We start from the raw sequence: 25972 nt of genomic DNA on the forward strand, positions 1-25972 counted from the left end.
GTTGATTTTATTTGCATGATTTTATTGTGATATTTATATTGCATGTTTGTTTATTGATATTTATACGGCATGGTTTTATCCTCATATTTATATTATGTGTGTTAATGTTGTACCATGTTCCTTTAATCCACTGTGGACTAAACAGACAATTGTAGGCACCTGTGAGGTGGGGGCGTTCCCCAAGGTGGCCTATCAGCCGCCAGGTTGACCTGTTAAAGGGGATAGTGAGCGCAGAGACAAAAAGAGGAGTGTCGCACGAAAGGTGAGCAGGAGAAAAAGGAACGCGTGCAAGCCCGCACGTGTGTGGAAGGAACTGCTGCCTGACTGTGGGGTGCCGCGAGTCGTTCGGCAATCCACTCCCAACGCAGGAACAGCAACAGTGGGTGGCGATGGCTGCAATGCACAACAGGGCAGGGATGCCCTTCTGCCTGCATCTGACGGTGAGACGAGGGAGGCCGTGTTCAGGTGTGGAGCGGGGCGGGACTGTGCGGCGACGCGCTGTCAGGAGGAGACAGGTCTGCGATAGGAGTCTCCTCCCTGGTCTGCTGCTGACGAGTTTTACCATACCGGAAGAGAAGTTCCTCTCCTGTCTCTTTCATATAAGGACCATTCGCCCATGTGTGGCTGGACTGTGGGATTATGGGACTATGGGAGGGTAATTTTAGCATATGGAAAACATGTTTTAGCCTTGTTTTAATAGTGTATAGTTATTTCTGCCGGCAGGGTTTTTAGCGGGTTGCAACACTATTTTTATTGTATACGGGGAATTTTATCTTGTATTTGTGACTCTGGCTGTGTTTTTTTTATGGAAATAAATGGTGTTTGAAGCCAGCTTAGTTTCTGTGCCCTGAGCGCTGACCCGCTCGCTCCCCTTTCTGCTTGTATGTATACAGACGTGGTGGTGAAGATTTAGGTCCACCAGTCTTAGCGGCTACATACTGACACTACAGTGGAAATATAACATAAATTGGCGACGAGTTTTGACGTCTGGAAGACTTGGCCGTCTACTGAGCATGAACTGACTGCATGGCCGAGTTTGGACGGAAAACGGACGATCGCGTGGTGAATTAGCATCGGAGCTAGCTGCTAGCTGCTTTTTCGCCGACGAGTCAGAAACGACAGTGTTGGCTGTGGACAGCGGATACATCATGGCTGGAATGATTGGACAGATGGACCCCTTTGATGATGCTGGTGAGCAATGGGCGACGTATATTGAACGTTTTGAGCATTACATCCTTGCTAATGACATTCAGCCTGAGAAACGGGTCCCGGTGCTGTTGAGTGTGATGGGTCCCAAGACGTACGGTCTGCTGCGTAATCTAGTAGCTCCAAGCAAGCCTGGGACAATGCAGTATAACAATATTGTGGGTGTTTTGCAAGCTCATTTTGCTCCCAAACCGCTGGTAATAGCTGAAAGGTTCCGGTTCCACAAGAGGAATCAGGGGGAAGAAGAAACGGTCGCACAGTATGTGGCGGTGCTGAAAAGACTGTCAGAACATTGCGAGTTTGGTGCGTATCTGGAAGATGCTCTACGAGACAGATTTGTGTGTGGATTAAAGTGTGAAACTGTGCAGAAGCGTCTTTTGACTGAAAAGGATCTCACGTTTCGCAAAGCAGTTGATTATGCTGTGTCGGCAGAGACAGCAACACGTGAAGTGCAGCAGTTGAGTGGTTCCCTTAAACTGAATGCGGTGCTGTCACAAAAAGGTGATAAATGCCGCCGCTGCAGGAAAATTAATCATACTGATGATGACTGCTGGTACAAAGACCGTGACTGTCACCAGTGTGGAAGGAAGGGCCACACGAAACGCATGTGTAAAGGTAGAGCCAGAAGCAGCCAAGATTGGAATAGGAAAGAGAAAGAGGGGAAACCTGAGCTGAAAGGCAATGCAGTTAAAAACAGAGCAAAGGACAAAAAGAGGAGAATTCATCATGTTGCTGCAGAGGAGAGAGAAAGTGAAGGAACCAGACCCGACACTGATAGTGAGTTGGAGCTGTATTCTTTGTCACAAAAAGAGAAATATTCACGTATCTCCCTAATGCCTGTAGTTAACGGGAAGAAAATGGAGATGGAGATGGATACAGGGGCTGCTGTGTCTTTGATTCCATGGGAACAATATAAAAGTATGCTGAGTCAGTTGCCGCTGCAACCCACTGACATCATGCTGAAAACGTACACTGGGGAGCCGCTGGCACCAGAAGGGGTCATCAAGGTGCAAGTTGAACTGAATAAGCAGCGTGCAACTCTACCCTTGTACGTGGTAAAGGTGGATGCTCCACCACTGTTTGGTAGGGAGTGGCTGAGAGTGATTAAGCTGAACTGGAAAGACTTAAAGATGGTCCATGCCAGAGAGCAAAGCGGAAATGACAATCTGGAGGCTGTGCTAAAGAAACACTCTGCCGTTTTCTCTAAGGAGCTGGGCACAATGAAAGGAATTAAAGCCAGATTGACTTTTAGGCCTGATAGTGTCCCCAAATTCTGTCCATCACGTAACGTGCCTTATGCTCTCCGCCCTGGGGTGGAGGCAGAACTGAAACGCCTGACTGAGCTTGGGGTGATCACACCAGTGGAGCATAGTGATTGGGCTACGCCCGTGGTCCCTGTCAACAAGAAGGATGGCTCAGTGAGACTCTGTGATGATTTCAAGGTCACTCTCAATTCGCAGCTCTGTGTGGATAAGTACCCACTTCCACGCATTGAGGATCTGTTTGCTCTCTAGCAGGAGGTCAGCATTTCAGTAAGCTAGACTTAGCAAATGCTTACCTACAGATGGAGGTAGAAGAGGAGTCTAAGAAGCTGCTGACTATTTCGACACAAAAAGGGCTGCTCCGTTTCAATTGCTTGCCTTTTGGAGTGGCGTCCTCACCTGCATTGTTTCAGAAGGCTATGGATCAAGTGCTTCTCGGCCTACCATACACCCATTGTTATCTGGATGACATCCTCGTCAGTGGTCCAGATAAACAGACACACCTGAGAACCCTTAAGGCAGTTTTGGGCAGGCTGGAGGACTATGGCCTGCGTCTCAAACAGGAGAAGTGCCTGTTTTTCCAAGAATCAGTGGAATACCTGGGCCACATAATTGATGCGGCAGGGTTACACAAATCACCAGAAAAGGTGCGTGCCGTTATGGAAGCTCCAGCACCAGCTGATGTCAGCCAGTTACGTTCTTTTCTGGGAATGCTCAACTATTATGGACGTTTCATACCTGATTTAGCTACAGTCCTGAAGCCGCTGAATGAGCTACTCATTAAAGAGAAGAAATGGCAGTGGACATCAGCCTGCGAGTCAGCTTTCCAGAAAGCTAAAGAACGTCTGGCCTCACCAAAAATACTCACCCACTACAATCCTGAACTGCCTCTCCGTTTGGCATGTGACGCTTCACCATATGGCGTTGGAGCCGTGCTCTCACATGTCATGCCTGATGGCCAAGAACGGCCAATTGCTCATGCTTCACGAACCCTCAGCAAAGCAGAACGAAACTATGCTCAGATCGAGAGGGAGGCGTTGGCAATTGTTTTTGGAGTGCGCAAGTTTCACCAGTATCTCCATGGTAACAAGTTCACCTTGCTCACTGATCATCGCCCACTGACCTCAATTCTGAGTCCAGTAAAAGGTACACCATCAATGGCAGCTGCGCGAATGCAGCGTTGGGCGCTCCTTCTGTCAGCACATAATTACACCTTACAGTATCGGAAGGGGGCACATCACGCCAATGCTGACGGTCTGTCACGTTTACCTCTGCCCCTTGCACAGAAAGAGAAACAGGGAGTGGTTGAGGTATTCTACGCATCTCAGCTGGACACATTACCAGTCAGTGTCGCCGAGATCAGACGTGACACTTTGTCTGATGTCACTTTGTCTCGTGTGCTGGAAATGGTAACAACTGGATGTTTTCCAGCACCAAAGGACACAGATCAAGAGCTGTCACCCTATCTGCTGCGCAGACATGAACTCACAATACAGCAGGGATGCCTTATGTGGGGCGTGAGGGTGGTTGTGCCACCTAAGCTGCGCTCTCATGTCCTGAAAGAGCTCCACACTCCACATCCAGGGATGGTGAGGATGAAGAGCTTAGCTCGCAGCTATGTTTGGTGGCCTGGCATTGATTCTCAAATTGAGCTTCAAGCTAAAGCCTGCCACTCTTGTCAGCGTGTGCAAAAAGAGCCTGGGTTAGCACCTTTACACCCTTGGCTGTGGCCTTCCTGTCCGTGGGAACGGATCCATGTGGATTTTGCGGGTCCATTTGAAAGTCACATGTACCTGGTGGTGGTAGATGCACATTCCAAGTGGCCTGAAGTGCATATTATGGATAGCACCACAGCTGGTAAAACCATACAAGTGCTACGGGGTCTCTTTAGTCGCCACGGCATTCCCCACGTCCTGGTGAGTGATAACGGACCGCAGTTCTGTTCTGAGGAATTCAGGGTGTTCCTGAAAGCTAATGGAGTCAAACACATCCGCTCCGCGCCGTACCATCCTGCCACTAATGGTTTGGCTGAGCGTTTTGTGCAGACATTCAAACATGCACTGAAAGCTTCCAGGGGTACAGCACCTGTGCAACAACGCCTTGACACGTTCCTCTTGACATATCGCAACACTCCCCATGCAACAACTAGAGAAACGCCAGCTATATTGTTCATTGGACGCAAGCTGCGCTCTCGACTGGATTGTTTGAAGCCCAGTGTGGCCGGAGCCGTGCGTCGGTCACAAGATGCGCAACAACAATGCCGACAGCAACACTCCAGGGACAGACGGTTCACTGTTGGCGAGCCTGTCTTGGTGCGCGATTATAGGAAGGGAGAGGACAAGTGGACGCACGGTGTCGTACTGGAGAAGACTGGGCCAGTGTCATACAAGGTGAATGTTGGAGCCCAAGGAGTGTGGAAACGTCATGTGGATCAAATGCTGACACGACCTGAGTCAGTATCTCAGCAGGTCACAGTGGATCCTCCGACAAGCTCTCAGATGTCACCAGCCCAGAGTGGTAGTGACACCATGCTTCACCCTTGTACAACTCTGCAGGAAGAGACTGTTGAACAAGTTATGGGGACCACCGTACCTCCAGAAACACCCCAGTCTCTTAAATCATCACCGACTGACTGTACACAGGTTACAGAGTCTGTAAGACGTTACCCAGTGAGAGTCACTAAGCCACCCGCTCGTTATCGTGATGGGTGAGCGTATTAAGTAGTTCAGTGAGAATGTTGGCGTTCAGAGACATTATTCTCAACTAAAAGGAAATTCATACAGAAAGCAACATTAGTTCCAGTTTTCATGAATGTGGTAATAATAAAAAAAAGGGTACTACTTTGGTTATGGGAAATGTTTCTGCGGGTGGTGCCACGGTCGCATAGCTTAGTGGGGAGGAGATGTTATGTATGAACCAAGAATTATTGTGTGCTATGCAAGCCATCGCCAATCCCAATAAAGAAGAAGTCAACTTGTAAACAAACTATTGTGTGTGCAGTCTGACTCGGCATAAGCTCTAATAGTGTACTGACACTACAGTGGAAATATAACACCTGGTAATGAACTAATCATGTGATTCAGGTGTGTTGACCCTGGGTGAGATCTGAAACCTGCAGGGACACCGGCCCTCATGGACTGGGATTGGGGACCCCTGCCTTACATGATCAGTTGTGGACATCTTCCTGATTTACTCATGGATGTTTGTTGTCTCATCCTGGACAGTGGTTCTGACACTCACTAGTCCTCGGCGTCTCAGGGTGCTGGACTAAGATGAACACTTAATGCCTGGTAAAGAGCTCTTTGTCTTGATGTAAGTAGGTTTTACCTCTTCTTTTGGCCTGCTTATTATCCCAGCAGGGTATTTGAAGACCCTCAAAGCACACGAGTTGATTGCCTGAATCTTGATCTTCCCATTCAGCAGACTTCTCATGACTTACCTTACTGTCTGAATGTTTTGCATGGTTGCAGCTGTCCTAGCGGCCTCTTCATACTTCCATTTACCAGTGGATTCCTTGGTGCTTGCAACTATCCTTGATGTAAAGTTGCCTTCTGTTTGTATTATACCTCAGTACTAGTGCTGGGCGATATATAAAGTTGTTTTTTTTTTAAATATCGATATATTTTTATACGAGATATAAGATGTGACAATATCCTTTATATCGATATAGTCTATGTTACGTTATAGTTATAGTTGTGGAGCCACAAGTTTGCCTCTCTTTCGTCCACTTTTGTCTTTACGCAACGTTACTTGACCTCGCCTCTCCTTCACTGAAGACAACTCCCCCTCCTTCCCCATCGCTTCACCTGCAGGCAGCGACAAGATGGACACGGCAAATTTCCGTTAACGAGTTACTGCGCATTACCCCGTATGTGGGGCTGGACAGCATCAACGTGTTAAAAAGCTAACCACGCTAACACCATGCAGTCCACAGGGGCTGCACAGCCTAAAATCCGTTCATTATGTCAAAAGTTGACAGTGCGCCTTATGTATGAATTCTGGTTGTGCTTGATGACTGCGAACTGGTTTTATGTGGAACACAGCGCTCAGCAATCTGTCAAAAAATGTTTTGGTATGACTTTGGTAAGCTACGGAGCTGCACTGCTTGATGGATTGTCGGAGCATTACGGCTACCGAGGAGCCTCGCGGAGTGATACGTACTGTGCTTCAACGTAATATTACCGTATTGTGTGTGTAAAAGGACCATAAATGGCAGCTGTTAAGAGACATGGTTACGAAGCGGATTTCAAACTCCAGGCTGTCAGTCACGCAGTACAAGTTGGGAACAGAGCAGCTGTGAAATCTGTCTTTGTTATTATGCTCATCGTCTTTTAGTTTACATTTTGACTGCACAATTGTGAGCTTTTTGTTATGCACAAAAACAACATTGTTTTCTTTTATTTATGGAGCATTATTATTTAATAAATGCTCATAATTTACTTTTGAGTAGTTTTTTTCATTTCCATATATGCTGTATGTTAATAAAAGTGCCTGTGTGACATCTGGGACACAGCTTTGACTAAGAACTCTTCTTGTTCTTACTTTATGGCTTTAAAAAATATCGACATATATATCTTATATCGCCATCCAGCTAAAAAAATATCGACATATATATCTTATATCGCCATCCAGCTAAAAAAAATATCGAGATATGAATTTTGGGTCATATCACCCAGTCCTACTCAGTACTGACAATCGTCACTCTCTTTGTTACCATTCGACTCCACTTCTCCTGTCTAAATGTTATTCTGATCTCATTAACACGCACACACACGTTCTTAACTTGCACAAGAAAACTTGAACTATGACCTTTTGAATACTGGATGACTCTGTGTCCTCCCTGTTCATTCACTGAGTTGTTAGAAGTATCTTCTGTATCAGTACCTGCGCAGTCCCAGCCAGACGTGGTCTGTGAGAGAGAAAGGAACGAGGCCCAGCAGCTGCTCCAACTCGCTTTGCTCCTGTTGGCTGTGAAGGCTGAGCAGGTCCCAGTAATAACGTCTACAGTACATCAGAGCATCGGACCAGCAGAGCCTCTCTCCCACCGCCGTCACGTTCCTGCCACCAAACTGCAGGCTCACAGGCGGAGGAGGGGTGGGAGGAGTGGGTGAAGGAGTAACAGCTTCTGGTGCTGGAGAGAAGTTTGTTAGGTTTCTGTTTGTTTCATCCATGACTGTTTGTTTTTATTTTAGTTTAACAGGTTAAATTGTAATGTTGCAATCAGCTCTGAATCCCCCCCCCCAAAAAAAAAAAACACGAACATTGAAAGCTAGAAAGTCAGTTCAATTTCTTGACTGTACAATAATAAATATGAGAAATCATATAAAAAAGAAAAAGAAACAAGCAGCTTCCACATATACCACTAGAAAACAAGGGCTATACCAGGCAGAGAAGCAAACACTTGCACTTCACACAGCGTCAGAACTCTCAGAAGTGCTGGTATGATCACATTGATGTAGCGACCTTCCATTTCATGACAATGGAATGTGTATGTTGGTGTACCAGCCAATGATTCAATAATGCCACACCTGATGGAGTTGTAGAAACATCAAAGAGAAATGTGTCAGTTTTACTTACTAAAGGGAAAAAAGCTAATATCTATTCAAACAATGTGTTGTTTAAATGGGAGAAAAAATGAATAATAATAATAATAAATATTCCTGTCAGAAATCATGTCTCACCTCGGGTTTTGATTTCCATTTTGATCCAGTGAGTCCCCGATCCGAATCTCTGCCCCAAGAATCCTTTGAGAACAACAGTCCTCTCTGTTGATGATGGTGACAGCACTGACTTTATACACGGCTAACAAGTCTACTCTCCACCAGGGATTTGTTTCTTCTAAAGTGTGGGTAAAGCCTGCACCGTAGATGTTTCCATTTTTGTACCCATCAACAGCTTTGGAAGACAGATATGGTGACGAAGTCGATGACTGTACTGTTGGCTTGCTTAAGGCCACGTTTGAAAGCGGCTCCACTAAAGTGTTAAAAAGAACAAACAAGTACGAATCAGTATCAGGCAGATGTGTTTCAGTAGATCAGATCCAGTCACTTAAAGCTCTACCTGCTGGGGCAGCATACACCTCCACTTCACACAGGGTGAGAGTCTTCTGCTGTCCAGGAAGAAACACGTTCACAAAGCGACCCTCCATGCTGCCTCCATCACACCGGTATGTGTAGGTTTTACCAGCATTGATATGTGAGATGGAAGCACACCTGACAGCAGAGAGTGTGGGGGCAGCATTATGTTAGTATTATGGGCCTCATGTTGAAATAACATGACTCAAGGACTAGAAAATCTTCTTCTTCTCTCTTCATTCTTGATGGCCAAAATGAACACACTGGGTTCTTATAAGTTCTTATAGGTTTTCAAACCCCTCCTTGCAGTTTCTTAGCTTCTGCTGGGCAACTCAAAGCTTCAGCTCCCTCCACAGAAAAGTTTCTTTGTTTTTTATTTAACTGTTGAAAAAGGTGGGATTGAAAGACATTGAAGTCCCCCCAGCTATTAAACCCAGCATTTTATGTTTAAAATGACACAGGGTGCTATAACAGAGCTTTATATATATTTATATTTTATATTGGTAAATAGTGAATCATTTTTATTCTTTTCTCTTACTCTTTATGATGTACGATTCAGTCAAAGAAGCTGTATTGAGAAAACTGTGATGGACAAAAACAGAATTTTACAGCAAAAAAGGAAACAGAAGTATGTCTATATAACTGGATTAAATTTAAAGGTGAGAATAATAAAATCTAATAGAAGAAAGATAAACTGAATAAAACACCAAAGTGAAGCATATTTATACGTAACTGAATATTCTAATGTAATGCTATTTTCTATGTGTTCCTCTTGTTCATGAGAATCTTACATCTGTTTATGTATTTGTTTCTTTTTGTATTATTTCAGATATTACATTATTTGTAGACCAGTATGACAATGTCTAAGGCAAGACAGGCAATTTGAGAAAAAAGAGGATAGAAATAGAGCTGGGGGATAGAAACAAATAGAAATGCATTATGTATTGCCAACTGTTGCACCTGTTGTTATGATATTTTGATACCATAGTAGCATTTACAGGATATTGTTTTATACAGGAAAACTGTTACTCAATAAGGCCCATATACTAGTTGTTTTTCTCTTTCTCTATGACCCAAGAATTAATGTGTAGGACTCACAAGCTGGTACCAGAAGGTCGAAAACACCACAGAGATGAGACCACTTCTTTACTCCCATCCTCCCTTTTCTTTATCTCCTGGAAAAGGCTCGTTAAAGGCTAGGTGGTTCGTTTCAGAATTCACTAATGAAAGAACTCTGTATTTTATGTCTAGGAGTGTATTTTGCTGGGATGATCATAAATTACAGCTGAACTGATAAACTACACAAGGGATACTTTGCTCAGAAGGCAGGAAGACGTTTCCTTATTTAGTCTGTACCGGTTTGAACTGGGAAAGCTGACACACGAACCTTTTTTTTTCATCTATATAAACTGCTGTGTATCAAATAAACCTTTGAGTCGATTGGGAAGGCAACCTAAAGCAGTCTCTGTTTTCTTGTTCTCCCAAGCTGCTCCCGAGCTCGTACTAACACGCTGAATGGCATACCTGAGTGTTACTTTAAATAATTAGGAATCTTAGAAGGAAAGGACAGAACTCTGCTTATCGCTCACGCCACGGAGGAAACCCGGGACGGCAATTTCCTTCAATTTTGGTGTCAGAAGTGGGATGACTGACAGAAGGTAAATATGCGTCTTTCATATTTATATAAAGACCTATTATACCTCTCTCAGTGATCGATCCATAAAAAAACGGGATATGCTGACGAAGTTTCACTTAGTGATCCAGAGAGATACACTGACGACTTCCTCAGTCCCCGAATAAAGTAAATTAACCCTTGTGTGGTGTTGGTGGACACAGGAAGTTGCCTGTTGTCTTGAATATTTTAATTTTGTTTAAAAAAAAATAATAATAATAATAATTAATTGTTTAATTAAACGTACGTTAAAAAGTGAGAAGTTGCTCACTCAAAAAGAGTGACACAGGAAGTTGCCTGTTGTCTTAAATACTTCTCGTTAAGTGAGAAGTTGCTCAGAAAGAGTGACACAGGAAGTTGCCTGTTGTCTTAAATACTTCTCGTTAAGTGAGAAGTTGCTCACCAAAGAGTGACACAGGAAGTTGCCTGTTGTCTTGAAACGCACGTTAAAAAGTGAGAAGTTTTCCCCTCAGAGAAAGCTAGTAAATAATTTAATTTAATTTTGTTAAAAAAAAAAAAAAAAAAAAAACGAAAGAAAACTGAAAACGGGTCTCACAGACCCGATTACCATACAAGGGTTAAAAGCAGTAAATTAAAAGCAGAAAGACACAGGAAGTTGCCTGTTGTTTTACGAGAAGTTGCTCGTTAAGCGGGAAGTTGCTCGCTAAGTGAGAGTTGCTCACACAAACAAAAAATTGCTAGCAATAAATTTAAAGTGACCTCAGCTGTGCCGCAGCGAAAATACTAACCTAAATCCTCCTAGCGTGTAAACCCCTCTGGAAATCACTGAACATGGGTCAGAATTATTCAAAGACCACAGACAGGTCCGATAAAAAATCTAAAGTACCTGTAAAACCAAAAAATTAATAAAATACAAAATAAAGTCTCAAATAACGGCTCAGTACAACTCCCATTTCCGGTTACGTGTAACCTACGTCCGCGAATCGGTGAAGACGTCCATGATCACGTATCCAGAACATGCGGGAGTGCTTATGTGACTGACTTTGTTTACAACTTAAGAAGTTCAATGCATTCTAATTTATTTCCGGAGCCTTATCCCGAACGATTATCGCCAGAAAACAGGTCAGTAGAAATGTTGAATATCATTTGTGATAAGAAAAGTAGTCTGCTTAAAAAGTCCTGTAGAAAATATATGACAGAATGCCGCGACGTGATACATCAAATGTTACCACTATGGAAAAAGGGACCGGAACCAGGTGTAGATGCTTTAACATCAAATAAAACTAGTGCAGGCTCTAGCAAAGAAAATAAATCTACTGCGGGAAAAGCTAGTCTTGCATGCTCAGCCATTCAGCCTACAGCCCCGCCGCCTTACGAAGATGAGACCGAATTAATAGTTGCTGCCGCAGCTGCACGCAAACAATGTCAGCATTCTGATCCAACCAGCTCAAAAGAAAGCGACGAAAAATCTGAATCACATGCAACGGATCTTAGCCATCTCTTTAAACAGGATCAGGAAAAACAATATATACGCCGCAAGGAAGAATTAGCAGAACATAAAAAAGGAGAAAAACTTTTGAAAGAAGAATGTGAGGAACTTATGAAAAACAATTTAGACGACTATGAAGAAAAACTTTTGCATCAGGCAGTGTCCACAATAGACACCCACATGAAACGCCACGATATCGTAGCTAGAGGTTTAGAGGTAGCTAAAGAAATACCTGTTACCCGAACTTTAATAAAGACTTATCTAAAAGGAAAAAAGGAAAAACAAAGCCGGAATGACAAAGGTCCTCACGCCAACACTCGCGGTAGTAAACAAACAGACCCAAAGCATGATAAAGCATCCACAACTGCAGAGTTTTTGTGGGTAAATAATGACAAAATCACCAATTTCTTTAAGAATCTAAAGAAATTCCTGCTAACAATGTCCAGAGACAAAATTGACTTAAATGCAGTAACTATGTGTAAACAGAAGCCTGATGAATCTATCCTAGTATTCATAAAACGCTTTATGCACTGTTGGACAAGCTAGAGGTGCAAATTTAGCTCAGTTTTCCAGCAGCCGCAGACACCCAGAGCAAAAATGAATTTGTGTATTTCATTTAACATAAAGGGTGAAATGTTTGCTGACACTGATAACAGCTTATGTTTTCTCTGCCCTATGTACCGACATGATGGAGAAGGAACATCCTCTGTGTCAGCTGGACCCTCAGCAGAGAATGAACTCAACATCCTTTTTGTCCGGTACTCTATGTCACACACTGTGCCAAAAAAAACGTGTACAGACGCCACTAACAGGTAATCCCATGACTGGGAGCCACACTTTTGTTTCTCTCACACTGTTCAACAACATGATAACTGCTCACACAAGTGAAGGTCAAACAGTGATTTTGTCACATAACTCAGACATAGTTTATGACATAACTACACCATGTCGTCACATACATCTAACCTACCCTATCCACTGTACTATTTCTGCAGTTACATTGCCAGCTGAATACCAGAATATGACATTGTGGTCTAAAAGTGAGAATGATATAGGATTTATTGACTGTACACTTTATCACGTACACCTATTAAAACACAACAAGCCAGTATATGTCAAGCAACATCCCATTTCTGCCGAAAAAGCCGCAGCCCTAGATGTCATGATAGGAGATTTATTGACTACAGGAGCAATAAAGCCCACACTCCTGTCAATCCTGTGCCAAAGCCTAACAAACCTGGCGTATGGCGTTTCATACAAGACTTAAGGCAAATTAATGCAGTCAACATTCCTCTGCCACCTCTCGTTTCAGATGTTCACAGCATATTGACATGCATTGCATACACACTTTACCGTGGTGGATTTCAGTACCTGTGCATGAAGACACACAGCCGTTATTTGCATTCACACATAGAAATAAGCAGTACACTTGGACTCGTTTGCCCCAAGGCATGATAGACAGCTCTGCTGCTTTCTCAATGGTGCTTCACTCCTCCAGGGCTGCACCCTGATCCACATGTGGATGACCTCCTCCTCTGTGCTGAAAGTGAAAAACTATGTCAAACTGCTACACACATGCTTCTCCAGCACCTCCAAAAGACTGGCCACAAAGCATCAGCAAAGAAAATGCAGTATTGTCAGACTTCTGTTCAATATTTGGGATTCACACTGTCTCACGGAAAACGTTCCATGACTGCAGACAGGGTCAAAGCTGTGACCTCCGTCCCTCGGCCCACTACACAGAAGGAAATGTTGTCCTTCCTGGGCATGGTGAACTATTGCAGACAGTGGATACCAGACTGTTCTTTTCATGACCACATTCTGCGTGACTGTTGTAAAAAAGACAAGCCTCCTCGAATACTGTGGTCCACAGAAATGACTGCCTCTTTCAATGCATTACAGGGAGTGCTGACCTCCGCCACTCAAAGGTGCTGCCTGAATTGTTCAGGAATGCCGGCCTGCCTGAGGGCAGTAGCAGCTTGCTCTATCATGATAAGGGACTGCGAGAAGCTCACACTCTCACATGACACTATTCTACACACCAATCACCAGGTCACGACCATTCTAGCAAACATAACTACACAACATATGCAAATCTCACTATAAAAGCGAGCAGCACACCCAATTCGCCAGCACATTTATTGATCCTATGCTGTGTTCTTCTGACCGACAGGATGGCTCAGACAGGCTTGACGATCATGACTGCATGACACGTATACAGGAATCCACAGCACCACGTCCAGATTTAGAGCAAACACCTATCTCAGACTCAGCCACGGTTTATGTGGACGGGTCCTGTTCAAGGCCGAATGACAACTCATTTCTTTGTGGCTATTCAGTGGTGACATTGCCTGACATCATACTAGAGGCTCACTCATTACCATTTCACTCAGCACAAAAAGCAGAGCTCATGGCTTTAATACGCGCCTGTGAGCTACATTTGGATAAGCATGTGACGATTTACACAGACAGCCGCTATGCATTTGGCGTTGTGCATGACTTTGGCACATTGTGGAGACAGAGAGGATTTAGATCTGCTGATGGAAAATAAATTGCTAAATTCTGATTTTGTTCAAAGACTTTTTCAGGCTATACAGCTGCCATCGGCCATTGCAGTTGTAAAAACGAAGGGACACAGTACAGCTGACACAGACGAAGCAACAGGTAATGCCTTAGCAGACGTGACAGCCAAGGCTGCAGCTGCATCACAGCTCCCACCTCCGCAGGAAGTATTATCTGTGCCCCTACAGCTGCCACTTGTTACACTCCCAGACTGTTTAGAAACAAATGTTGATTTAAAATTCATACAAGAGCAAGCCTCTGCATCTGATTACACCTATTGGGAGAATAATGACTGTACCTTAGATGACAGAGATGGCTTATACAAAATCTTAAGCGTTTGATTGCCCTCCCATATTCCCTGATGCCAGTCCTTGTCCGACATTTTCACGGTGTGAGTCATGTCGGACAAAGAGGGGTAATAGGGGCAATAAAATCAAGATTTGTAATTGAGAAAACATTGCATGCAGTAAAAAGCATATTAGCAACCTGTCTAACATGTGCACGAACTAATGTAGGTAGCTCAAAAGCAAAACATCAGCATTTACCACAACCAGATTTTCCATTTCATACATTACAAATTGATTTTACACACATGCCAGTACAAGGAAGCATCAAGTACTTACTGGTAATAGTGGATCAATTTAGTAAATGAGTAGAAGCTTATCCAACCTCAAAAGAAACTGCAGAAGTAGTCTGTCAAAAGTTGAGCAATGAAATAATACCCAGATTCGGAATACCTCACCAGATTAACAGTGATAGAGGATCTTCATTCACATTAGAAGTAATTCAAAAGTGTGCTAAAACTTTAATGACCTGGGTCAAATTACTTCCTCAAGTCCTCTGTGAGATTGGAATGACTCCATCTGCAGTAACCAAATTATCTCCATTTGAAATAAGATTATTTCCAACACCATGGTCAGCTTCCAGAGGGGCACCGCTAGTAGAAGGTGATGTATATTGCATTGTCCACTGATGTTCACAACCTGGTAGAAAAACTGAATAATAACTATCAGAAAGTTTGTCTCTCTCAGCCTTTCCCCTCCACAGTTCCACCAGTGGAGACAAGGAGATGCATGTTGGAGAAGTCACTAAACCCAAGGACACTCTGGGAGGCCGCGCGTGTTCCAGCCCCCAGGCTTTACTGGCAGTGACGAAGAACCAGCATCCTCACAGATGGACAACCTCAGTGGATTCATGCCAGCAGGGTTAAGACCAGCCCAATCGGACCATCTCAGGCGTCGGATCAAGCAGACGACATCTCCGGCGAGCCAGCGCCCGGATCCAGAGCAAATAAACACACGGGTAGATGACATCTCAGGCGAGCCAGCGCCAGGATCCAATGTACATACACACACACAATCACTGATTAACACACAACGTCTGAAAGAACAACAACAAGGTACTCAAACATCCAGCAGGAACAGAAAGCCAAAAGTACCACATGATGTCTAACCTGATAAAGCCAGACTCATTTCATCCTGATAATGGAAAAAATGAAATGCCCATTGTCATCATACGACGCTTATTCTGTGTCTCTCGAACCTGGGACCAGGCCAGGAGACAACTGAAGAACTGTTTTTCTTATATATTGTCTTATATATTTAGGTTATTTATCATATCTATCGCATTAACCTTAGGATTTCTCTTTGCTATTTTGTATTGTAGACTGCAACCATGTTCACATTTCTGCAGGTCGTATTTTGCTGACGATACCTCATGCTCTATTTTGCAAGACACCTACTTAATGCACTCATTACGTTCCCTAAAATCAGTAAATAGCAACATAGACGCCACTAATAAACCATTTTATGCACCCTCTAGAACAGGAGCTAACGCCTGGTATGAAAATGCCAGAACAGCCGCTCGTGATTTAGGAAACAGTAACTGTTATGTCTGTTCAAAGGCTAATCCAGAACAGGTAATAGTAGGATATAGGATACCCCATATCCGGTTTCCCCCTGACTGAGGGACTAGAGAAAATCAGCGGAGATAATGCTCTCTTTAAAGACGCTTTACAGTTGACTCTGAGCCCTCTCGACTGACTACTTAGACACACACACACACCAACTAACCCTGAGACTCCATTAGGCGAATTATTGAAGTTATCTGATGACACCGCAGGGACCTGCGCCCCAATGAAACGCCCTAAGAATAGGTTAAAACCCTCACTGCCATTAAGACAGATCCCTCTCCATTTTAATACTAGTATGATATGTCTGCGCAGACTAAAGTTAACTGGCCCAGACACACACATAGATTATACAAAGGATAACTATACATTCTTCTCTGACTCCCCAGGTGCACGCTGTAATGAGACATGGCTAGCTGTCTCTGTGGCTGAAGTTGTATCATATCTGGAGGAACACACACACAGTTCAAGTTCGAGCAGAGAATCGATCATTGTTCCCCCAGAGGGTGTCTTAAATGATACTGACTGGGGGGAGTTAGTTAAATCACACATGGTCACGCGCCTGACCAGACCAATCCCACACGCTTATTGGATGTGCAATAATACTCTTAGATTAGCTTTACCTGTTAATTGGACCGGTACCTGTGGTCTAGTGACCGTTGATGTATGCTGTACTTTCATTCCCAATAACACCGCCCCTAACGGTCCATTCACACAAGCTATGAATAGACTTGAAGCATTGCAGATAGAACTAATTGCCAATACAGGTCACGGTCAGTGGCTACATAAGTGGCTACAGGACACGTTTGGAAGATGGAAGGAACTAATTGTAGCCTTTGTAACCGTTGCAGCATGTTTTTGATGATTATTGTCTGTTGTGTGGTACCCTGTGTACGTTCAATGATAACCCGTATAGCTACTAGTACAGCTACTTCAATGTATTTGCAATTGGCACAAATTGACCCAGATTATGTGTCAGATGTCATCGATGATGATCCTGATGTATGTATTGAGCATTAGATTGTAAATTACTCGATTGTCTAAGAAAAGAATGACGTTTTCTTCTCTTTCTTTTCTTCTTTTTAAAATTTTGATATTAAGCTTCCTCAAAGGACTAGTTACATTTATGATTTGTTTCACATTTATGATTTGTCTTTATATTATGTTATCATTTCATGATAAAAGGGGAGAACTGTTATGATATTTTGATACCATAGTAGCATTTACAGGATATTGTTTTATACAGGAAAACTGTTACTCAATAAGGCCCATATACTAGTTGTTTTTCTCTTTCTCTATGACCCAAGAATTAATGTGTAGGACTCACAAGCTGGTACCAGAAGGTCGAAAACACCACAGAGATGAGACCACTTCTTTACTCCCATCCTCCCTTTTCTTTATCTCCTGGAAAAGGCTCGTTAAAGGCTAGGTGGTTCGTTTCAGAATTCACTAATGAAAGAACTCTGTATTTTATGTCTAGGAGTGTATTTTGCTGGGATGATCATAAATTACAGCTGAACTGATAAACTACACAAGGGATACTTTGCTCAGAAGGCAGGAAGACGTTTCCTTATTTAGTCTGTACCGGTTTGAACTGGGAAAGCTGACACACGAACCTTTTTTCCTCTATATAAACTGCTGTGTATCAAATAAACCTTTGAGTCGATTGGGAAGGCAACCTAAAGCAGTCTCTGTTTTCTTGTTCTCCCAAGCTGCTCCCGAGCTCGTACTAACACGCTGAATGGCATACCTGAGTGTTACTTTAAATAATTAGGAATCTTAGAAGGAAAGGACAGAACTCTGCTTATCGCTCACGCCACGGAGGAAACCCGGGACGGCAATTTCCTTCACCTGTGAGACACAAAAAAATCCCAAAACAAACATTCAGCACCTAGAACACAAAAATTGGAAAAACACAGATACATAAATCAACAATCTTCTTAGTTTGTTTGTGTTTGTGTGCGCGTGTGTGTGTGTGTGTGTGTGTGTGTGTGTGTGTGTGTGTGTAAATGCCTCCTGTCCAGCTTACGAGTTATCTTCTTTAAGGTGCGCAATTTGAGAATTATACCAGGGTTCAAGTCCCTGTGATTTGAGGCTCTCTTTTTCAGAGGAGCTACAGTATCCAAGGTCACACAGAGTGGAAAAAGTAAAGTTATTAACAAGATAATCGGCCTCTGTTGAAGTAGCATAAGTGCTGCTCTGTGTTGGCACAAGGTGTCAAATAAGACAATAGTGAGTCAAATATACTTACATTTAGTTACAGCACTTTCAGTTTCAGAAAGACATCTACTGTGATGAAATCTACTGACCACTGTTGTGTAATCAATTGCTGAAAATTTAAACGTTGTTAGGAATTGATCAGCCCCAAAAGAATTTCAGGAAATACTGTTAAATGTTCAGTTTCTATGCTCTATGCTGGAAACCATGATTAAAGTGCTGGCTAGTGCTCTTTTACAGTTTGAAAGAAGGCAATTGAGTCTAATAATAGATTAAATGCTGTTGTGGCAGAGGTGTGGTCTGTGGCTCCATTACACAGGAGGAGTAGCAGGCTTGAGGTGTAGTGCCAGAGAGCTTGGCAGGGCAGCTGCACCTCAGTTTGTGATGATTCTCTCACTCTTTTCAGTGATGCCGGGACCTGAAGAGAGGTAAGCTGGTAAGCTTTCCAGCCATAGACTGTACAATGGCGCAAGACAAATTCTCTGTTCTTTGTAAAGACCATTAAAAATCACACCAAAGTGTCCAGAGTCGTGACTGCGATAACAAAGTCGTGCAGAAACCAGTGTCATCATGTCGGACCTGCAACCTGCGCTACCTCCCTAGCCGGTGCAATTGCCCGTGCAGATGCTAACAGAGATGGCAGGAGATGCTAGCAGGGATGGCAGCTATGCACAGGGAACAGGCATTGGCACAGAGACAGCAATTAAACAGACTACAGGACCAGGCCAAACACCAGACGCAGGTGTTGGAGAGGCTGTTCAGGGTCACTGTGGCTCTGCCCCTCCTCTGTTATCAGTGACAATCCCCTAACCCTAACTCTAAACCGAGGTGTTCTTGAAGGCTTTCCAGTTGCAGCTGTTGCCCACTAACCTTTTTTTTCTGATCTGCCTCCCCGGGTCCTAAAGGCGGCACCCGACCCACAGAGGGCTGCACAAACACTGAAGCAGGAGTGCAGGCAACCAGGACACCTGACAGGGCAGTGTATGAGGACCGCTGGCTCCGGTGATTTGGTCAGTAGATTTTCCATTAGAGCAGTCTCGTGATGACACCCTATGCTCAGCCTTTGACCAAGTGAAAGAAACCGATTGTCACTTGGTGCACCCTTAAGTTTCATGGACCTACCCGCAGTTCATATTGATGAAAGACAGGCTCTGCTGCAGGGGTGGACAACTTCAGGCCTCGAGGGCCGGTGTCTTGCAGGATCTAGCTATAACCCTGGGTCAACACACCTGAATCAAATGATTAGTTCATTACCAGGCCTCTGGTGAAATTCCAGACATGCTGAGGAGGTAATTCAGCCATTTAAATCAGCTGTGCAATAATGGATTGCATTTATATAGCGCTTTTCGAGACCCTCAAAGCACTTTACAATTCCACTATTCAGTCACTCTCACATTCACACACTGGTGGAGGCAGCTACAGTTGTAGCCACAGCTGCCCTGGAGGAGACTGACAGAAGCGAGGCTGCCATATCACACCATCGGCCCCTCTGGCCAACACCAGTAGGCTGTGGGTGAAGTGTCTTGCCCAAGGACACAACGACCGAGACTGTCTGAGCCGGGGCTCGAATCGGCAACCTTCCAATCACAAGACGAACTGCCAACTCTTGAGCCACGATCGCCCCGTAGTTATTATTATTTATTACTTAGTTGCTTAGTTACTTTTTAAAAACATGATGCACAACCTGAATACATAATGAAGCAATAGACCTTTCAGCCCAATTCTATTTTTCTGCATAATACATCATATAAAATTGAATCAAATGAAAAGTCTCTTTTAAAAACTTGTTTTGTTAGTTTTAATCTTTTGATTTTATGCACATTCCATCAAGAAAAAAATCAACTATATGCAACTGTCTTTGACTTGAAGAAATTTGTTTAACCTCTAAACCTATTTTCTGCATATTCTAGCATATAAAATATTTTTTAGTGTGTGTTATAACCTCAGGATAAAAATGTTCAGAAACTCAAGTGCCAATTTTAGGACGTTTACTGATCGCTTTCAGAAACAACCACAGCTAGTCGCAACACATACAGGAAACTGTTTCTCACATAACATTCCGGCAGGGAAAACCCTGAAAAACCTCTGAAGGTTCAGGGGTGCAACGCCCCCAAACATACATTAACAACAACACTGTCTATAACAGTGTGTACACTCACTCTTTCAAATAAATGCAAGTAAAATAACAGCAGAAAATAAATAAAATCAACACGTCCTGTCACTTTATTTTCACCAGTTTAGAACTCAAAGTAAGGTCAGTACTTCTACACTTTAAATGCTACATGGTTGTACTCCCTCCTGCACTCCATGTCATCCATTGTTGATCTGCAGGCTGATACCAGGGACATCACACGCGCTTACATCATTGTTGTGAGACACTCTCACTAACAAAATCACGGTTTAGTAATGCAGTAATGCAGTAACGCAGCGTGCTTACAGGAAAGCAACAGTAATCTAATTACCTTTTTTGCAATAGTAATCCCTTACTTTACTCCTTACTTTAAAAAAAAAAAAAAAACAATTGGATTACAGTAATGCAGGTTAATTATGGACAAAATGTTGAGGAAAAGCACTGAGTTTTTTAAAGGAACTAACAATGAGGTGGAGTTGTTGCTGCGAGTAACACAAAAGTACAAAGTTGCAAAAGTGAGTGAGGATTAAAGAATTCGAAGAAAAGCTATCTGGAGAATGTACAGACTGATATTAATCTTTAATAGGGCTGTCAAAATTGAGAGCAAACAAAACAACTGCTGTATAATGCTAATTTTGCCTAATTAATTAATTAATTAAAAAATAATGCCTAATTTTTCCCTCCCTTTTGTGCACACCAGCACCTGGAATAGTGGGCTGGGGGCAGTTTTGACCCAGCAGATAAGTTGGGCCAGCGGCCCAGTTGTGCCAGAAAAAGAGAAAGAGTGTCTCGCGATACAGCAGGTGATCCACTCCCTTCGTTATCACCCTCTGTTCGGATCATGCCCCGCTGCAGTGGCTCCATCGCATGACGGATGCAAACCCTCTCAGGAGAAATGTGAGCACCTCAGTTTGAGGATAAGGCAAAAGAAGGACCCTGCATTCTCCACAGAACCAGGAGAGCATGGACCCATCCCTCACCACACAGACTAACTGCACAGAGAGAGGAGAGCAGCAGCAGCTGGGATTCTGTTACACAGGAGCACATCTAGGGAATCAATTCAGGCAAGGTATTGAAGGAGGAAGTGGCTGACACAGACTGCAAAAGCAAGATCTGCTGCACCGAGGGGGTCCCGAATGGCAGTGATGATACTGATAACTGCTTAGATCAGCTGAAACAGACGTTAAAACACTAAAATCCTCTGCTGCTGCAGTGAGTGACAACTGTCTGAGAAACCTCCAGGTGAACAAGCAAAACCCTCCAAACCCACATCAAGGCTGGTACCAGCAGCCTTTAGGATATCCAGTATCTTCATCTGTTGCCATGGCGACATTCCATTCCCTGACATGTGTTCTTTGGGTTATTTCCAGAATCACAGTGATTACCCAAATAAGTAAAAAGATCTCCACACTAACACTGAGGAAGACAACAAGGGTGTAGGATGTGCTGTCCTTATCACCTACAACTATGTTGGAACACAAAGTAAGAGTGAAAGGTGAAAAACTGTCCTCCTTCAATGAGAGCTTCAATGAGAGTGCCAAGCTCCAGCCCAACTAGGTGGTTTGCAGAGCGAGACTGTGCCATCTACAAGCGATCAGCAGTGAAGCGTAAACAACAGGGTGTTTTCAATTTTCCTCAAGTTCCTGCTAAGGAGGAACGTTAGCATGTCAGGAGTTGATTTTTAGGTTTCTTAGGTTTAGTTTTACATCAACTCAAAGCCTCAGCTCCTTCCACAGATTTTCTATCTGGAGACTGGCTCGGACAATTACTAGTTTGTTGATTTGGCCGTATGTCTGGTGTTCTCGACAAGATTATTGCTGATGCTCCTGTAGCTCTTTCCAGCCTTTTGCAGTCTTGTCCCTTTAAAAGCTCTTTGCTCTTGCCCATTGTGGTGGAAAGGTTGGACTGGACGAAATTGATTTTCTGGACAGGTGTGCTTTATACTTAACTAAGATCAGTTTTATCTGTAACTGATTAGTGCCTAATAGGAACTGAGTCAATCTATGAAAGCCAGAAATCTGACTGGTTTGTAGGGGATCAAATACCAAAACAATTTGTAACTTTTATATAATAGGTTTTTTATGGATATTTTGTCCACTGTCATTAAAATGAAACTACCATAAACTGGAGACTGTTAATTTTAGCAGGGGTTTAAAATTAGCCCTCAGTATGTTAGTTGTCATGCTGCACATAGTATATATCTTGTAAACTTTAACATATTGCTGTTCTATTATTCTAAAATTAACTAACTTCTAATCATTACCTGGGATTATTGTTTCCATTGTTCTCCAGTGAGTTTCCTATTCTGATCTCAGCTCCATCCAGTCTTTCAGCACAGCAGTCTCCTCTGTTGGTGACTTTTACAGCAGTGATTGTAAAGCTTCGCTGCAGGTCCACCCTCCACCAGGGGTTGGTCTCGTCTTCAGCCGTGTGGCTACAGAACCCATTGCTATAGAACGAGTTCCGTCTGCCATCGATGGCTTTGGACGCAGTGGCAAAGGAGAGTGTAGATGACTGGGCAGCTTCTCCTTTGAGTGCCACATTGGGTAATGGGTATCCTTGGAGGAAAACCAGTATTAGTCAGTTTCTCTAGAAGGTGCCCTGTGTGGTGATTTTAAAGATCGCATTTGGCTGTCAACATAGCCGGGGAGTCTGTGAACTACCAGGCTTCTGTATCAGCTTCAGAATAAAAATGTGATTACCGTAGTACACTTCAACCTCGCAGAGATTTAGGACCTTCCCGCTTCCTGGGAGGAACACAGTGATATAGCGTCCCTCAATAGAGCTACATGGAAAGTAAAACGTCTGTCCGCTGGGAATGTGAGAGATGACCGCACACCTGTGTATGAACAAGAAAAGAAATTGATGGAACTATAACTGACTGCAAATTTATAATGTTAGTCTGTATCACGCTGTTTCACCTCACACGCTCAGGGTCACTGAAGTTTGTCGAGTTTCCAATCCAGATTTCTGCACCATTCAACCTGTTTTCAAATCCTGCTATATTGGTTATCGCAACAGCACCAATTGTATACACTCTTCCCAGGTCTACCCTCCACCACGGATCAGACTGTGGTAAAGTAAGTGTGCAGGACGATTTCTGATAGTTCTCATCTCTATTGCCATCGACGGCCTTGAAAGCAAGTCCGATGTTGTCTCCGTTTGAAGACTGCACAGCTGTCTTCTTTAGTGCCAGGTTATGAAGAAGATGACCTCAATGGGAAAAACAGACATAATTAGTCAAAATTCATAGATTGCACTGGGGGCTTGGGGTTACTCAAGATTCATTCATTTATTTGCGCACCGCAAATGTGCAAGATGACCCGATACCATTATTATTGATTATATTATATGGATCTATATCAGGGTCACTTTTTTTTTTTTACATTTCTGATCCAGATTTCAGCACCATACATTTTTCAATTCCACTCTACTGGTTATCACTGGAGCACCAATCCACTATTTCTAGGTCTACATTCCAGCAGTTGGATTGTAACATGGTAAATGAGCAGCATGGAACAGAGCATGTTAAGCGTAAAGGTCAGGAAGAATTCCAGTATGTTACACACCCAGGGATACATCCTGTTTTGGGTATTTAAAGCAAGCAGTCAAATTACTTTTGCCTTTCCACAAATCACAAATTGACACTGACTGAAGACGGGATAGTGTTTTGATTCAGCGCTAAGTAATGGAGGTTTTGTAATAATAAAATTGAGTAACTATTATTTAAAAAAAAAAGATTGTTTTCAAAAGAGGAGAAAAAAATCTTTACCTGGAAATGCTGCAGTTGTCATCATGAAGAAAGTTCCTGTAAACATATGCAGTGATTCTAAAAATCATATAGACGGTGAAATGAACATCAACTATTATTTAAAGAAGTAAATATTCCTTAATTATCTCTGCTGAGCGAGTCTTTTAGCATTATTTATCTCACTGTTATTTTTGTTGACTGACTGATCTGCATGAGCATGAGTCAGCTCTTCCCCATCACTGCTTCTAATACATTTAATACAAGGTCCAATGTGTGTTTCCTCGTTTTCTCTGTGTAAGCCAGGATATGATTAAAGGAGGAGGAAGTCTGTTAATTGTGTGTTTTCACAACATAGCTTTGGTATTTGGTCTGGGTTTTGTTTTAAAGATGAAAAAGTACAAAATATCTGGAACTGATTATTTATAAGTAATACATTTAGTTGAAGACAATTTGGCTTACCAGTGAAGATCCAAATATAATCCATTCCACTATTGTCTAGTAAAAAATTCTCACATCATTACCACATTAAAGAAATTACGCTAGTTACTGGTATATCCCTGCTGACTTGTAGATCGGCTTACTTCCTCTGTAGTTTCTTCAGAGTACTTCTAATATCACACTGTACTAGTTCGTTTAGTCTGAACATTCCCGCAGCACTAGTGAGGGTTTGCATAAATGACAAGACATCCAAGTGGATATTTGCATTTTCCAAAGAAATTACTTTGCACTTTTCTAAAAAAAAACATTTTGCATGGTAACACCCCTTATGTGTTTTCAGTATTAGCCAAGATGACAAGTGTCATTAAGTACAAGAACTTTAATGACTGTTGAATCAATTTGTCATGGTACCTGGATTGTTGACCCAGTGTTCTGACTTTAGACTTTTTGTCATTGTTTTGTTTTTCTGTGTCTTTTCCTGTTTTATTGTGATAGTCTTTTTTGTCCTGTGTGCATTATGTTCAGTTTTACTTCCTCTGCTTCATTAGTTAGGTTTGTTTCCTTTTCTTCCATTATCCTGTCTATTTAAGCCCTCAGTTTGTTTCTGCTTCTGGTCACATCATCGTCTCGTCCTCATGTTTGTGTGCCCTGTTCGCTCAGTCATTTATGTACAGTTCACCTATCTTTTGTGTTGTCTCTCTGTGTTTCACACTCATCTGATCATGTCATAACTTAAATATTACCTGAAGCAGTTTCAGTCAGGTTAATTAGGTTAATTATGGACAGTGTTGGGGAGTAACGGAATACATGTACCGCCGTTACGTATTTAAGATACAAAATATGAGTAACTGTATTCCGTTACAGTTACCGTTTTAAAAGGTGGTGTTCAGAATACAGTTACTTTGTTGAAATAAAGGGATTACACGACAGTCTTTTCCTGTTTCATATGTTAGAGTGAAAAGGTTTTTCTCCAAAACAATGATTTCATTGGAGCAGCCTTTCAACGCCTCTCTCTGTCTCTCCCTAGCAAAGTTGACCCAGACAACAAAGTAATGCTAGTTTTCGACTACGAGCCCGACACGGAACCCGACGTATTAGCCAGAGGTCCCTTTACTACGGTTCAGAACTGCAAATATCCCCACTTTGCAGTTATTTATTTGTAAAAAAAAATGTGTGGAATCATGTATCACGTGTACACCACTTTGTGTTGGTCTTTCACGTGGAATTCCAATAAAATTGATTCATGTTTGTGGCTGTAATGTGACAAAATGTGGGAAGGTTCAAGGGGATAACTGTGACA

The 25972-nt window shown here is 42.8% G+C and overlaps 1 protein-coding gene across 1 annotated transcript; it reads right to left on the minus strand.

The window, feature by feature from the left end:
* Positions 1 to 8145: 8145 nt before the first annotated feature.
* LOC309703094 (uncharacterized protein) lies at positions 8146 to 23609 on the minus strand (the record flags this gene model as incomplete). Its single annotated transcript, XM_082527797.1, has 5 exons — positions 8146 to 8441; positions 8529 to 8680; positions 22747 to 23041; positions 23186 to 23322; positions 23536 to 23609. 5 exons carry the CDS (start codon positions 23607 to 23609, stop codon positions 8146 to 8148), a joined length of 954 nt encoding a protein of 317 aa, XP_082383923.1.
* Positions 23610 to 25972: the final 2363 nt, after the last annotated feature.

This window comes from Aulonocara stuartgranti, assembly GCF_965226115.1.
Source record: "Aulonocara stuartgranti genome assembly, chromosome: 3".
Classification (NCBI taxonomy): Eukaryota; Metazoa; Chordata; class Actinopteri; order Cichliformes; family Cichlidae; genus Aulonocara; species Aulonocara stuartgranti.